Source organism: Tympanuchus pallidicinctus, unplaced genomic scaffold (genome assembly GCF_026119805.1).
Source record: "Tympanuchus pallidicinctus isolate F22 unplaced genomic scaffold, pur_lepc_1.0 scaffold31, whole genome shotgun sequence".
Taxonomy (NCBI): Eukaryota; Metazoa; Chordata; class Aves; order Galliformes; family Phasianidae; genus Tympanuchus; species Tympanuchus pallidicinctus.
This window is the reverse complement of record NW_026294749.1, coordinates 10,455,848-10,470,784: the sequence shown is the minus strand read 5'-3', so window position 1 is coordinate 10,470,784 and position 14,937 is coordinate 10,455,848. Positions and strand designations below refer to the sequence as shown.

At 38.0% G+C, this 14,937-nt stretch overlaps 1 protein-coding gene across 2 annotated transcripts in view; it reads right to left on the bottom strand.

The window, feature by feature from the left end:
* Positions 1 to 14,937, bottom strand: part of CDKAL1 (CDK5 regulatory subunit associated protein 1 like 1) — a 364,386-nt gene that overhangs the window by 88,346 nt on the left and 261,103 nt on the right. For both annotated transcript variants that reach the window (XM_052697955.1, XM_052697956.1), the window contains exon 12: positions 10,401 to 10,581. In XM_052697955.1, coding sequence (XP_052553915.1) covers positions 10,401 to 10,581 — 181 coding nt within the window. The remainder of the gene's footprint in view (positions 1 to 10,400; positions 10,582 to 14,937) is intronic.

The window sequence follows — 14,937 nt, the reverse complement described above, 5'->3', positions numbered from 1 at the left end:
CTCAGTTTTTCACCTAGTAATAAAGAATTTCAAGATTACTCCCCAATATGAAATGAAGTTCAACAACATTCAGCTTTAGTATGTCCATTCACCACCTTCAAGGTTCACAATAACTCTAGTCAAATATCACAGATCTGCAGATTCCACCAGTTTCACTGAAGGTGTAAGCCTCAACTATATTGCCAACAAAATTCTCTCTTTTTTTTTTTTTTCCTTCTAATTCCATCTCTTACAATCCCTCTCTTCCGTACAGTATTTGTAAGAACTAAAACAAAATATAATTTTGCCTCAAGAACCTGACTTGATTTAGTCCTTATAAAGCATCTCATACTCTAGAGCATAATACCACACAATAGCAATGACTTTTTTTTTCAAACAAGTCTAGAAAGCCACACCACTTACTTGTATAGAATATAATGGATTAGCTAATTTAGAGATGAAACCACATCAAACTTTGTGAGCCAGAATAGAATTTAACCGTACTATGAATTGCATACCTACTGAAAGTTTTGTATAAATAATTCTTTTACTTTATTATTTGTGGAATCCCAGTTTATGGTTCAAGACTGAAAAAGACAGCAAGAGACAAAAAAAGTGGGAGCTAAGTTACAAAATGCTACTGGGGAGAATAAAGTAAAATAGGCAGTTTTTTTACTATTAAATATTGTATACAGGCAGTGTTCTTGTAAATGTAGTCTACAGAGTCCTGTGTTTTATAGGAACCATGGCAAAAAATGCTTTGATAGACTGCAGAAGAAGGAAGTCACCTTCCCCAGTATCTCAGTGTAACAGACACTTCTTTTCAAGAGTAAGCAAGGAAATAGCAACTGTCTTTTCTGAAACAGTGTGTGCCCAATGCACTTTGTGTCATGGAATTTAACTTCAATAATGCACTTGTCCAGAACAGCAATGAAACTGTATCCTCCCCCCCACTCGGTAATTCAGGGCCTTAGGTAGTTCCAATCCCCAGAATTTTATAGGAGAATTGAGTTAGGAGTATCCTATCAAAAGACACTAACTGGTCTAATTTAAACCTCCAAAGAGTAATTTGGCAAAATAACAGAAAGATGTAGCATCTACTGTAACCGAGGTATACTTAAATGCCTTGCTGGGAGATTCAGTCCATAAATTTTTAAATCTCTGTACCCAAACCACAACATGGAAAAGCGCCAAGTCACTGAAACTGCCAGGTTACACAAGTTTACAGATTGCCTTTTGTTCTGCAAAACAACTGTAAGAAGTGATCAGAAATTAATGAACCTTTGACCTTGTGTTATCCCATGCACTGCCTTTGGGTAAGCCTGAAAAAAATACCGTGACCAGGTCAGATTTTGTGGTAAAACCAGTGTTCATTATGGTTTTGTGTCTGTGCTCTGCAAAGTATGGAAGGGCAGGAATGATAACAGAATCGCAGAATCGTAGGGGTTGGACGGGACCTCTGGAGATCAGCTAGTCCAAACACCCTGCTAAAGCATGTTCTGCACATTAACTTGCTCAGGAAAGCATCCAAGTGGATTTTTAATCTCTCTAGAGAAGGAGACCTATATCCTCTACGCTGCTAGTACCAGTGCTCTGCCATCCTGAAAGTAATACAATCAGATAGAACTTCCTGAGTTGTATTTTGTGCTTTCTGTCCATTGTCCTGTTGCTGGGCACCAACAGAAAGAGCTTGGACCCATCCCTCTGGACTCCAATACTATAGATATTTATAAGCATGGATAAGATTGCCTCTCAGTCCTCTCTTCTCCAGGCTGAACAGTCCCAGGTCTTTCAGCCTCTCATCATACGGGAGATGCTCCAGGCCCCTAATCATCTCTGTGGGGCTCTGCTGGACTTTCTCTAGAAGTTTCCTGTCTTTCTTGAACTGGGGAGCCCCAAACTGGACACAGTGCTCCAGTTGAGTCCTCACCAGGGCAGGGTAGAAGGGGAGGATTACCTCCCTCAACCTGCTGTCGTATCTTTTCAATGCACTCAAGTATACCATCTTCTTGGCCACAAGGCCAGGCTGCTGGCTCATGGCCAACCTGCTGTCCAACAGGGACATCCAAGCTCTTCTGCATAGAGCTGTTTTTCAGCAGGAGAGCCCCTACAACCTGTACTGATGCATGTGGCTATTCCTCCCCACTTGTAGAACTCTGCACTTGCCCTTGTTGAAACTCACTCGGTTCCTCTCCTACCAGCCCTCCAGCCTGTCCAGGTCATGCTGAATGACAGCACAGCCTTCTGGCGTGTCTGCCAATCCTCCCAGCTTTGTATCATCAGCAAACTTGCTGAGGATGCCCTCTACCCCTTCATGCAGGTCACTGACTACATTGCACAACTGACCATTTCAAGCAAAATCTTTTTTGCTAGTTCTGAGCAGATGCATCAGACATCTCTGGGGATTTCTGTGTAGGGGCATCAGTTTCAGCTCTGAGGTGAGTGTCCACCATCACACTGCCAGAGATGAAGAATTCTTCCCCTGGTTGTGACTTGCTAGCAAGGCACAGAGCCCTGACTGCACAACAGAGTGCTGCTCCCAGTGGGGAGAAAGCAAGCCTCCTATTGCCTTCCCCATACACCACAGGCTCCCACTTCCTATGGCTAACTCAATTTTACTGTCTTTCTGATTATATCTATAATGAAGCAGGCAAAATCACTTCGGGAGTAGTGACTCTTAACCTACCTGCATTACTCTTAAAATAGACACACATAACTGCACACACCTTTACTAAAAATATTAATCTAGAAAATGAACCACAAATGAACCACAAACATTAAATTATTATGGCAACACAAATCATCACTGATTAGCCTGTTTTGCATTTTAAGAAGAGATTCCTATTCATGAAAAATACAAATGTTTTCAAAAAAACAGCATAAGATCTTCCTAAGACTATGTGCCAACCTATTTGAAAATAATTTCTTGAAGGGTCAAATTTCCATTAAGCTACAGGCACTGTGATTTTCTCCTGAACTCTCATAATTTCAGCCATGTAACAGACTCTGCAGTCTTGCATATTTTATACATCTTAATGAATTCCTCTTCCTTCCAGTATATTTGTTCTTTAATTTAGCATAGGATTAACATTTGTTTTTCCTATCATTCTCCATAACAAAATCTCCCCCCTGGCAGAGGATAAACTACACAAAAATTACAAAGAAGACTTTCACAAATAAATCTATTACAAAAAAGGGCCTTCATGATAACTTATCCCATGGGACCTTACATTTTAGCTGTCTTCACTGGATATACTAAGTTAATGCTGTGTTTCACTTCTGGTAGATTTCTGTATCTGAAATTCAAACTCAAATTTTGATCTTATACCTCAATCTCTGTAAGGTGAGCAAATTCTAAGGGTGCCACTCATGTAGGAAAATTCTTTAGCTCAAAAAGATCTCACAGATGAAATTTGGCGTGATGTATCGGCCATATTTTGAATTAGACTGACATTGAATCAGTAAAAAGGTTATTGGTCACAAGGGATAAAGTGAATTGGAACTGCACTTCTACAAAAAAAAAAAAAGAAAAAAAAAAGCAGAATGATTCACAAGCTGTATTTTAGTCATGAAATGATACTTCCATACACATCATACTTAGGATATACATGGGTTTATATGTAAATCCAGGACTACTGACCCATCTACAGCACATTTGTTTTCTTTCCATAATGTGGTGAGAAATCCATGTCCTTTCATGCACAACAGCTGCCTTGAAAGCACCCAGCTTTCCAGCATCTCAGAAACAACAAGAAGGGCAGAATGATGTTAGCTGATAAGATACAGCGTGGTATGGAATACAGAGCAGTAAAGGATGCTCAAATGCTTGCATACCTACAGACACACATATTGATTGGACACGTAAAAACTGCCCCACGTCTCCATTCCCTGCTTCATCCCAATCTGTTATTCAGTTCTTCACCCTATTTCCAGGTGTACAGTAATTCCAAACCCCACACGGACTTTCAGTTCGCTCACTGCAGGTGCAGATACCAATGCAGTGGAAGATCCAAGTTCCAAAACACTCAGCAACCCGACTGACTGTGATGGCTCTGAAGGGGCATGCTTATATTATCAAAGACAGATGGGGTTCAGGAAAGGGCCACCAAGAACCCACCTAAAGACATTTCAGTGTCTTTCCACTGCAGATTTTATAGACCATCATAAATGTGACATGATTTATTAATTATGGACAAGCTTAGTCACCTCCATGATACAAAAATAATAATAATAATAATATTGATAAGTCTGTGATATATTTTTTTTTTTAGAAACATATTTTTAACTGGATTTAGGTCACAGGTAAATTCTTTTCCTGGAGTCTAACATACCAGTTACAGATAGATACAAAAATTAATACACTCAACCAGAACACATTTATGCTACACAGCAAAGCTAATAAGCAGTAAAGCTTAAACCATTTCAGTGACATAATTAATATCAGACCTGGAAAGACTATTAATTTGCTATCTGTGTTAAGTCTGAATTATTAAAATGAAACCATGCTCTCATCTGAGGAATTTCAGAACTGCCAAAGCTAAGGGTTTTTTTTTTATTTCTTTGTTTTCTTAAAACAAATAGTTGTTTTTTTTTTAATGTTCTGATGCATACATCCATTTCCATAGACTAAAGAAGGACAACATTCACTAATTCCTACAGCCACTTGCACTGTTTCCAACAGCAAGCGGACTGGTTCATAAATGTACTATAATTCTTAACTGAAATAAAAAGATTTCTGATATTACCTAACTAAAATTCAAGTGCAAATGACAGAAAGCAGCACTTAACATTTCCATGTTTTTTCTGCTTACTTATGAGTCATTGAAGAGGAAAGAAGGAAAGAAAATAGAAATACACGTTTCCCTGTATGCATCTGTTCTGTAGGTATCCATGGGTATAGATGGCAGCATAACAGAAAGCAGGCTAAAGACAAGAACGCTAGATATTGAAAAAATAGCATACAAAGTTTTTTGAGGACTGACAAACTGAGCCTAGCAGTCATGTCAAATCTGTGCTGTGGTTTCACCCAACAGCAGCCCAGCACCACACACTCGTTTGCTTACGCCCTTCCTTCAAGTGGAATAGGGGAAGAATTGCAAAAACCCCCACAGAACTCATGGGTTGAGATTAAACTATTTATGTTAGAAAAAAAAAGGACAATAGCTATGACAAATTTACATATTTACATATATGTAAACATACAAATTTACATATATATGTAGGCATATAACAAGAGATGCACAAGCAATTGCTCAGTACCTACCAACTGACACACTAGCTCAACTGTCTCCCACAACAAAACCAGATTTTCAATTCAGCACCTGGTCAAATGAACTCAAGGAATTTGAACTTGGATTGCATCCAGCTCAAAAATAAAACTGTTTTTATATTTCTGTAAAATTCTGTTCAGTGGCTTGAATCACAAAAACTATTTACAGGTAATTACCTTCCTTTCACTTCATCACACAAAACCCCAGTTTTGGCTACACAGTGAATGCTAAGCACTGGAGTAGATTTAAAGATACAGGAGTCTTAAAGAAGAAATATTTTTACCATCATTGTAATGGGGAAAAAAAAAAGAACCAGGCTCTCATGGATCAGTCAGCTATCGGAAAAACATGGAGAAAGGATGCAAAACTACTTATAAGCATCCAGAAAGGAAAACAAAGAAAACACAGATTTCCCCCCAGTAACCAGCAGCTGTATCAATCAGAACGAATTTCATCAGAGAATAAGTATTTCTTTACATAAGAGAAAGCACAGCTCTCTTGATGGTTCGTAAGGCTTTCTACAGCGCTTCACATCATTCTCATAAAAACCATAAGGAAACATGGGCTAAATAAAACTACTAGAAAGCAAGCACAAAACTTGCTGGAAGAGGTTAACTTGGAATACCTCACTCAACAGTTCACTGAAAAATAAGGATTTTATATATATATACACACACACACACATATTTAATTTTTTTTTCCCCACGGTCTACCTCCCCCCTCCAGCCTTCACATCTTTAACTCTCTGGTCCTAAACTTGCTGTAAAAGTCCTTACTCAGGCAGAATAGCAAGCCATAAATAGAAGGGAGCTGCTGAGCTGCTGAGGAAGCAAGTAGTACAGAGATTCAGATGTCAAACTCTCCTACCATATACTATAAAATATCCTGTACCTACGTCTGTTTCTGAGGCAAGTGATTTTTGGTATCACAAAGCAGTTTGGATATGAAGCTTATTTATCTCAGTAATAGTAATCACAGTACTTAACAAAACTAAATATAGCGAAAAAAAATCAAAGAGACAATCTTCAGAGGAATTAAAGGTGAGGCCTAGCAAGCGATTGATATTAAATTTTCCTGCTGGGAGCAAGGTAATTATTTTATGATACCTATAAAGAGAGGAAAAAAAAGAGGTAGTGAAGAAACTGAATACATTTCTTCTTCTACGTGTCTTCTATCTGCACATCACAATACTTGTTTGAAATCTAAAGGAAAAAAGCTTACCCTACTGAAAATCCTTATAGAAAGGTTGGAATCCAGTCACGCTGTCACTGAGGGCAGCATAATGGAGCTACAGTCACATCACTGCTCTCAAAAAAGCTGCCATCTCTGGTTCTCAGCAGAGGTGAACTCAATTGTTCCACACTGTGACACCTATTTGCAAAATGGCTATTTCATTTTGTTTCCCTGTGACAGAAATCAAGCTGATCATAAGATGACAACGTCCCCTAATGCTAGCAGAAATGGTGACAGACCAAATCTCAAGGATAGAGAGAGAACTCTTCCCCTCCAAATCTCCAGAGAAATAACAGCTACCTTGAAAAATTAAGTGTAGAGAAATTACAATCAGAGCAAAAAAAATACTACAGATGCTTGAAAGAAATAGTAATTTTTTTACATTTAGAATCAAAGCAGTCAGATCTTTTGCCAAGCAGATAAACAGAAAACCCTACCAGACCCCTCTAAATCCTGTTCCCTTACATTGCTCACTAGCATAAATAGTTGACCAGAACCTGTAATCTGAAGTGTACAACTATCAGCACTACTGCTTCTACGAATACAAGCAATAGGAAAGTGAAAAAACACAGATCCTATCTACAAACACTATCGGTAGTTAGAGACAGTAATAACAAACTAGAAAATAGCATTTTTTAGTTTACTCTTTTTTAGACTTATTTAACAGTTCTACAGAGAGCCCACTGGAGATAATGAACAAGGAGACTCATTTCTGAAACAAAGTATTTAGCAGTAAGTGGACAAAATGGGGGTAAAAGCATTGAAGCTTCAAACAAATCTTGACTTGATTGTTCATACACATGACTCAGCAAATCCCCACCATTGCTTACAAATAAAAGGCATTCTCACTTTTGCTTATCTGGGCTCTAACTTTTCTCAAGACCGAAGACAGCATTTATAGTAAGCATAGCCTAACTGACTGTTACGAAGTGCTGAGACCATTTAGACAGATGTCTCCTTCTCCATGGACACTTTTTTTCCAGGAGGAACAAGAAAAGCTTGCAGCCTTAGCTGTGTTTTTTGAATTTGTGGTGGCAGACTTGTCCATCTGGATTAGTGTCATCTGCCCTTTTAGAAGATCAGTGCCTGTAAAGCTTCCAAAGACAAATCATCTCTGCAAAGGAAAGATTCCATGTAGACCTACTGATTTTATTTTTTTTCTATTTGGCCTTACCATAAAGTCCAAGTGAGATTTTTATCCAGAAAAGCAATTGTATTCACAACTTTTAGCAAAACCATCCACTAAAGATTTGAAAGCACTAAATGTTACTATGCTTTAATACTCCACCAGCTGTCCCTAAAACACATTCTTCCTGGAAAGAGCTAACTTAAAAGGAACTGACAAGGCAAGTATGTTATTAATACAGCTGTGATAGCTGGGCAGAAGCACTGAAGCTGAATTGAGCCAAAGTTAAGAGAACTGGACTACACTGAAGTGGAATAGTTTGCACATAGCAGCAAATCTCTTGTAGAAATACTGCAAAGTAAAAAGTAAAAGCAAATAAGCCCAGACTTTAGGAAAAAATATAAGAATGACAACTATAAAATAATATATTCACTGGTTCTGATCTGTAGTTAAATAATACAGATAAAATTATTTTCAAAGAATGAGATTCTACCAAGAGTTTCAGTGCAGAGAACACTATTATGAACTTCCTGTAAAAGCACTGGCTCACACATTTAGACTGGTGGTATAATCCATTACATAGATGTGCACTCAAACACTTGCACCTAATATTTCAATATCACTTATGCGTTATTTCTTTCCCTAAACAAAAGAAGTTAAATTAAATAACAACAACAACAACAACAAACAACAGAATGATGACAGGAATAATATACTGTAAAAGAATGAAGTGTGCATAGCATGCATGGTGGCTTCTTCTACTTGCAGAACAACATACAGGATAAGTTACTGTAGACGTGGAATAAAATGCCACTACATTCCTTCTAATGGAGGAGAGGCCATTAGCTTCTATCAGAGGTTTTGTAAATTCAAAGCTTAAGACAGCACAGTCTCCTTTCTTTCTCTTGGATTGGTTACTCTCCTCTTCTAGAAAGATGGAAGAATACAGGATATGAAGGTCAGGTTGGATGGGGCCATGGGCAACCCGATCCATTGCCTGACTGAGTGGGTGGGAACCTATGGCAGTGGGGTTGGAGCTAGATGATCTTTAAGGTTCCTTTCGACCTGAGCCATTCAGTGCTTCTATGATCTCATATGACTTTTTAAAGAATTACAGAAGAAAGGAGAAAAAAAAAATTATTAATCACAGATCTTCCACCAGCTCTGGATTAGAGGTTTCATCTTTTTTTGAGTGTTCTTGATCAATTTAACCATAAGCTCGCTCTAGAAACAAGAAGAATGTGAAATTGGGTAAAAATGACCATTTTCAAAGTAACCATCCTGCTCACAGGACAGCTAATACTCTTTTGATAAATGAGCTCTTCACACTACGTCTTCCCAGGGCACACAGTTAAACAGAAGTGGGCAAAACAACCTAAGCTCTTTGCACCTCTTCTGACAATAGAGCACTTGCAGACTAGTGGATGGAAGAATATAAATCAAAGCATTGTTCAGTTTTTAAGTTGCCTAACTTCCAGAAATCACATTTCTGCATATTTTTCATTTTTATGACCTTACAGAAAGCATTCTAAACTAATAAAAATAATTCAATTGTGTCAGTTTGTTACGCTAAGTATAATATTTCAACAACAGCTGTTTATGTCTGAAAACCCAGTATTTTTTATTATGAGATTGACTACAATAAATGAGCAATCATCACTCAAGAGGTATTTTTCTAAATAATAAATTGCAGAGGCCAGATATACTCTCATTTCCTGTCTTCTGCAGCTGACATCTTACAGAATTCATGGAATATGCTGAGAGCAAGCAGAGACTCTTCACTTTCAGACATACAAGTGGAGGAATACAAGTACAGATACGTAGGCTTGACTTCCTATTAGAGTGCCAGGATAAGCAAATGGAAATAAACAGTTTTTACTCAGACAGACTTACACTGTTGGCCAACTTCCATTCTTATACTGATAGGAAACCAAATGTTACTTATACCAGTAATAGTGAAACAATAATGATCTAAATTACTGTACTGGCTACACTTATTTGTTTGGAGAAAAGTTATAAAATTTTGCAGAGTAATAAATCCAATTAATACATTCATATATGATTGCTATTATTACTTACAAAAAACTATTTCTAATCAATCAAAATATAGTCATTAGCCACCTGCTTTCTATGCTAAGACAAGTTTCTTTCCACATATGACTCTGAGATGAAAATGCTGGGTTATTAGGAAGGGATCCACTTTTAAGCTAAAAGCAGAAAGAAAAAAAAACATCTCAAAACTGAAAGACTAACTGCAAATTTCTTCAGGAAATCGGGAAGACTGATTTTTTAAATAGAGTATAAATTTTTACTTAGATATATCTATTTTAGAGTATAACTTATAACACTGTATATAGGTGGTTGTGTGGAATTATTGTGTGTGAATTTGATATCTGACAAATGCATCACATATTATTGCTCTATTGTTAAAACTTCGCACAATTATTCACAACAGGTTTAAGGCTGCTGGAGTCACAGAAGTCTTAAAATGGGAAAAAAGAAACCGTAAGCAATTAGCTACCATTCTTAGCACTTAATCAAAACTTGATAGAAAAGACATGACTTCAGTATAACCACTATTTTACTCTTCCTAGCAATCTAAACAATAATTAATGCATGACAAAGCACCCAGTGATCTAGCAAATCTCTAAAAGCAATTCAAGTATTTACATAAATCTTTAATTGAATTATAGCACTGTTTTGCAGAAAATCTACATTTACATGCACATGTTTTATGCATTTAAAAATATCTGAATATGCAGTGTACAGTGGAGGAAAAGAATGTGTCTTACCACCACAGCTGGAACTTGATGCATTTTTGCAGCAGGAGTTCCTGGGCGTGGGTAAAATTGATTAATAAATAAGCTTGGAAACTTATACTGTTCTACAAGTTTCATAGTTTCTTGAAAATCTTCATCTGTCTCTCCTGGAAAACCACAGATGATGTCTGTAGCAATTGTTATCCCAGGCACTCTGTAAAGAAAGTAGAAAGAATTACTGAACTTAGGACGTGCAAGTCTTATTCACCTAAAAGCTAGCATACATGGACTTAAAACTCCTCAACTTTACCTACAGAAATTGAAGCCTAAAATTATCTTTAGGGAAATAAATAAGTAAATACATAAAATGATTGCTTGGGGATGGAAAATACATTTGGTACTCAGCAAACAGCACAAGCAATATGGCAGACACTGCAGCAAATAACGGATCAGTATCATGATACAAGAGTGAGAACACTTGGACAAACTCTTCCTTTATCAGAAATTCTAGGTGATGACAGATTCCTTAAGGTCTATTACTTAATCCACAGGATGTGTAACTTCCGAGACTTCTGAGCCACTAGAATTTTTCACACTGCTTTCAAAAGAGATCTGGATATCCGAAAAAGGGGGCTGGCATCTCACGAAGCCTAGAAATTACGAGTATCAGCAAGACATCTTTTGGTCACAATTTAATTTCTAACTCAGTACTCCATGGAGGCCAACTATTCTTTGTGCTAAAAGGAAAACAACACACCTCAGTTCACAGCCACTGAGCAATCCTATTCATCAAGTTCAACAGCTCCTAACCATTCTGCTTAGACTGAAGATGCAGAGCCCTTAAGCACATGGCCCAGAAAAAATGAGTTCTTCAACCAAGAGATTACTACATGGTATTTACAGAGCACTGTATGGGACCCTGGAGATATCAGCACAGTTTTCTGAATGTGATGATAGCCAGCTGGATGACCACTGTCTTATGAGAAGCTGGGAAAACTCTGCATTGTTTTGTGTCTCCGCCAGTTTGTTTCTAAAGTGGGAATAACGACAAACCTCTTCTGCTGACAGGCAGAAATGAACAGCACTCCATACTGACACAGACAAGGCTGTGGTTCCAGAAGAGTTGGTTTCTGGACAGTAATAGCGATAAAGCCGAGAAAATATAATTTACCTTTCCTAATAAGTATCCCACACAGATACTGGTAGCATCTGACTTAAAGTAGGTTTTCTTTCAAGTAGGGGGAATAGATGAGATGCTTTCTAGAAATCCCTTCCAATCTAAATGCCTCTACAGTACTCAGGCAGGCTGTAGCAAGCAAACAGCTGAGACCTATTCTCTTAGAGGTGCCTTATTACAGTGCATCACCATAAAAAAAATAATGCTGTGCTTACAGTGGGCAGAGAAACTTGAATTGCCATAGCCAAAAGAACCTTTCTGCAACACTGAGGTCTACTGCAACAGGAGAATCTATTGATAAAAGACCCTGGAGAGGCGAAGAGGAGAGTATTTTTCTTAGTAATTTGATTAGGTGCAATATTAGAGGATGCAAAGTTATATTCAACTCAACGTTTTTAGCAGTAAATGGTGGTAAATATCTTTTGTGACTATTTAAACTTAGCAGAACAAAAGAAAATGGCTTGTATCAGGAATGGTGTGGTGATCATGTCTAAAAAAGTCATCTTGCCTCTGTACTCGGCACTGATGAGGCCTCGCCTCAAGTGCTGTGTTCATTTTTGGGCACCTCAGGACAGAAAAGACATTGAGGTGCTGGAGCAGATCCAAAGAAGGGCAACAAGGCTGGTGAAGGGCTTGGAGAAAAAGCCCTATGAGGAGAGAGTGAAGGAAGTGGGGCTGTTTAGTGTGGGGAAAAGGCGGCTGAGGGGAGACATTATTGCTCTCTTCAAACACCTGAAAGAAGAGCGGGGTTGGTCTCTTCTCACTGATGGCAGGATGAGGGGAAATGGCCTCAAGTTGCACCAGGGTAAGTTTAGGCTGGATATCAGGAAACACTTCTTAGAGAAAAGGCTGTTAAGCACTGCAATAGGCTGCCCAGGGAGGTGGTTGAGTCACCATCCCTGGATGTGTTTAGAAACTCTTTAGGATTGTTAGAGTTGGGGGTAGGCTTAGGTTGCGGTTGGACTCGATGATCTTAAAGGTTCTTTCCAACCCGAGTGATTCTATGATTCTAAATAATTTGCATATATGTAGTGGCAACAAGTTTATACTAAAGTAGATGTCTTGGCCTCGTCTCACATGTGCCAGCACATAGAGTGAACTGCACAGGAATTTGTTAGACAGTGTCTTGTTGGAATCTTCTTTCATTCTTCATCTTCTCATTTCATCTTCTTTCTTGCCTTACGAAAAATGCTCACAAAAGAAACAAACTAAATTCAATCCCTTTCTTAGTTCATGGATTCTCATGGATTTTTTTGACATTTCAGTTAAACACAGAATTTGAATGTCAAACCAGAACTCTTAAAATACAGTTACTGGACTAACACCTTGAAGATGTCCAGTAAGTGGGAAACAAGCTCAATATTACACAGGATAGCAAAAAATTGCCAAACTATTGGTTAAACTACTTCAATCACCAAAGGATTCCTAAGGCTGGCACAGTGCAAGATAAAAGGTTCTGCAACATGATTTTGTAAACATTACAAATGTTTTGTGCATAACAGTTAGCTTACGGAAAAAAAAATTACATTGCTTCATAAATCAGTATCAGTAACATCGGCTGCCATTTCTCAGAACGTGCACAGAACATTCATTACATTTGACAAAACCATTATAATGAAGTTATTTTAACCATTTTAATGGCACTATCAGAAGCAGTCAAAGCATTTATTACCAATGGTAGTAGTAATACCATCCTTTATAGAGGTTTGGTTGTTTCTATAGCAACACGAATTATTAGGCCCAATCAAGCTAGATACAATAAAATATGCTCTTTTTCTCATAACACCAGTTGTCACTCAGTTAAAAGGAAATTACATATTTTAAAAATTCATAAACGGTACAAATGTCTGAACTCCATTTGGTGGTAAGGTGTTAATTATCTTAGTAATTAGATTTCTTTCTGGATGGAATTATTGCACACAAAGAAAAGTTTAGGTATGAAAAGAGAATAAGGGCCACGATATGCTCAGCAAGAGCAATTAATGGCGGCTCAATCCAGTACGACTGCCCAAAATATGACACTGTATTGCACATTTTTATACCACTGTTGATTATACTGTTGAAAAAGAAGTCTTCAACAAGGGGGAAAAAGGGATATGAAGTTTCATACAGAATAAAACCCAGTTACTGACAAAAATCATTCTCTTAGCCTTTCTCTAAGCACTCATGGACAAAAGTGAAATTAGCTCTGCACACAAGCATAATTTCTGAATAAAATACACAATTAAGAAAAACATACTGTAGAAAAGTATAAAACATATACGCTTGAAAATTAAGGCATCCTCTGCTCTGACAGTCTGAAACAAAGCAGCATGTTTTCTCATTTTTGTCCCTCTACAAAGATAAATCCCTTCCACTTGCACAAGGAAACTTATGTTCTGTGATCCTAAACAAGATCAGTCATATAATCACCGTAATTTCGGGCAGTTCTAACTATCCAAAAATGAGCAGGGAATCCATCCTATAGTAGACTCCATTTCATACTTCAGTCCATTTTACAGTAGAGTCCATTTTACAGTAGAGCTGTATGGTGCAGCACACTCACAAACAATCATAAACTAGTGCTAACAGGTCACATGCCCAAAGCCTCTCAGAAAGGAAAAACAAATGCGTCTGAAATGATAGAGAAATACATCTTACACTCCACCTGAAGCCCAGCCAAGCAATCCTCCTGTGTCAGAGAAAATAAATGTGTTTTACCTTCCAGATGAGAGGCTGATGCCTGGAAGCATAGTCTACGAACACAATGTATGTTACTGCTGCCATGAGAGTTGCTTCCTTGCAGCTCACAGGCATATGAGGGAGCACCAAATAACTCCAGCAGGATAAATACGGTTCAAGCAAGCTGTGAGTTACTACAGCTCTGCAGGTCTCGAAGTTCTTGCTGAGGTACCTGTGTTGCACATTGTCAGTAAGCAGGCAGTTCAGACTAGAATTCAGGCTAGTGATGATCTTCCTGGTCTTTTCTACTCAGGGGACTCAGTTGCTGCTGTTAGAGGAAATAGAACCTGAATTAGCAGTAACAGAAGTACAGCAGCTATTACAGTGAGTTACCATAAGTGAATTCACCAACAGAGGAAAGTCAGATAATTCCTGACGAAATGTGAGTTGGGAATAAAACGTGAAACAAAATCCCTGGTAGAGTGATTTAGAAAATCACCTTCTCAAGTGATCACCTGAAATTCTTCTGCATGATTACATATTCTTTCTATTTCCCTTCTAGCACTTACCACTGAAATCCAGCCATGACATAAAGCCACCAACTGGTTCTTAACTAAGATCCTCCAGCCCTCTCATCATAATAAAATACTGGATTGGAATAAACTGCTCCACGAGTAAGTTTAAAATAATGCACTCTTAGAGAAAGGTGTAAGAACTGCCTGGGAAGCCTAG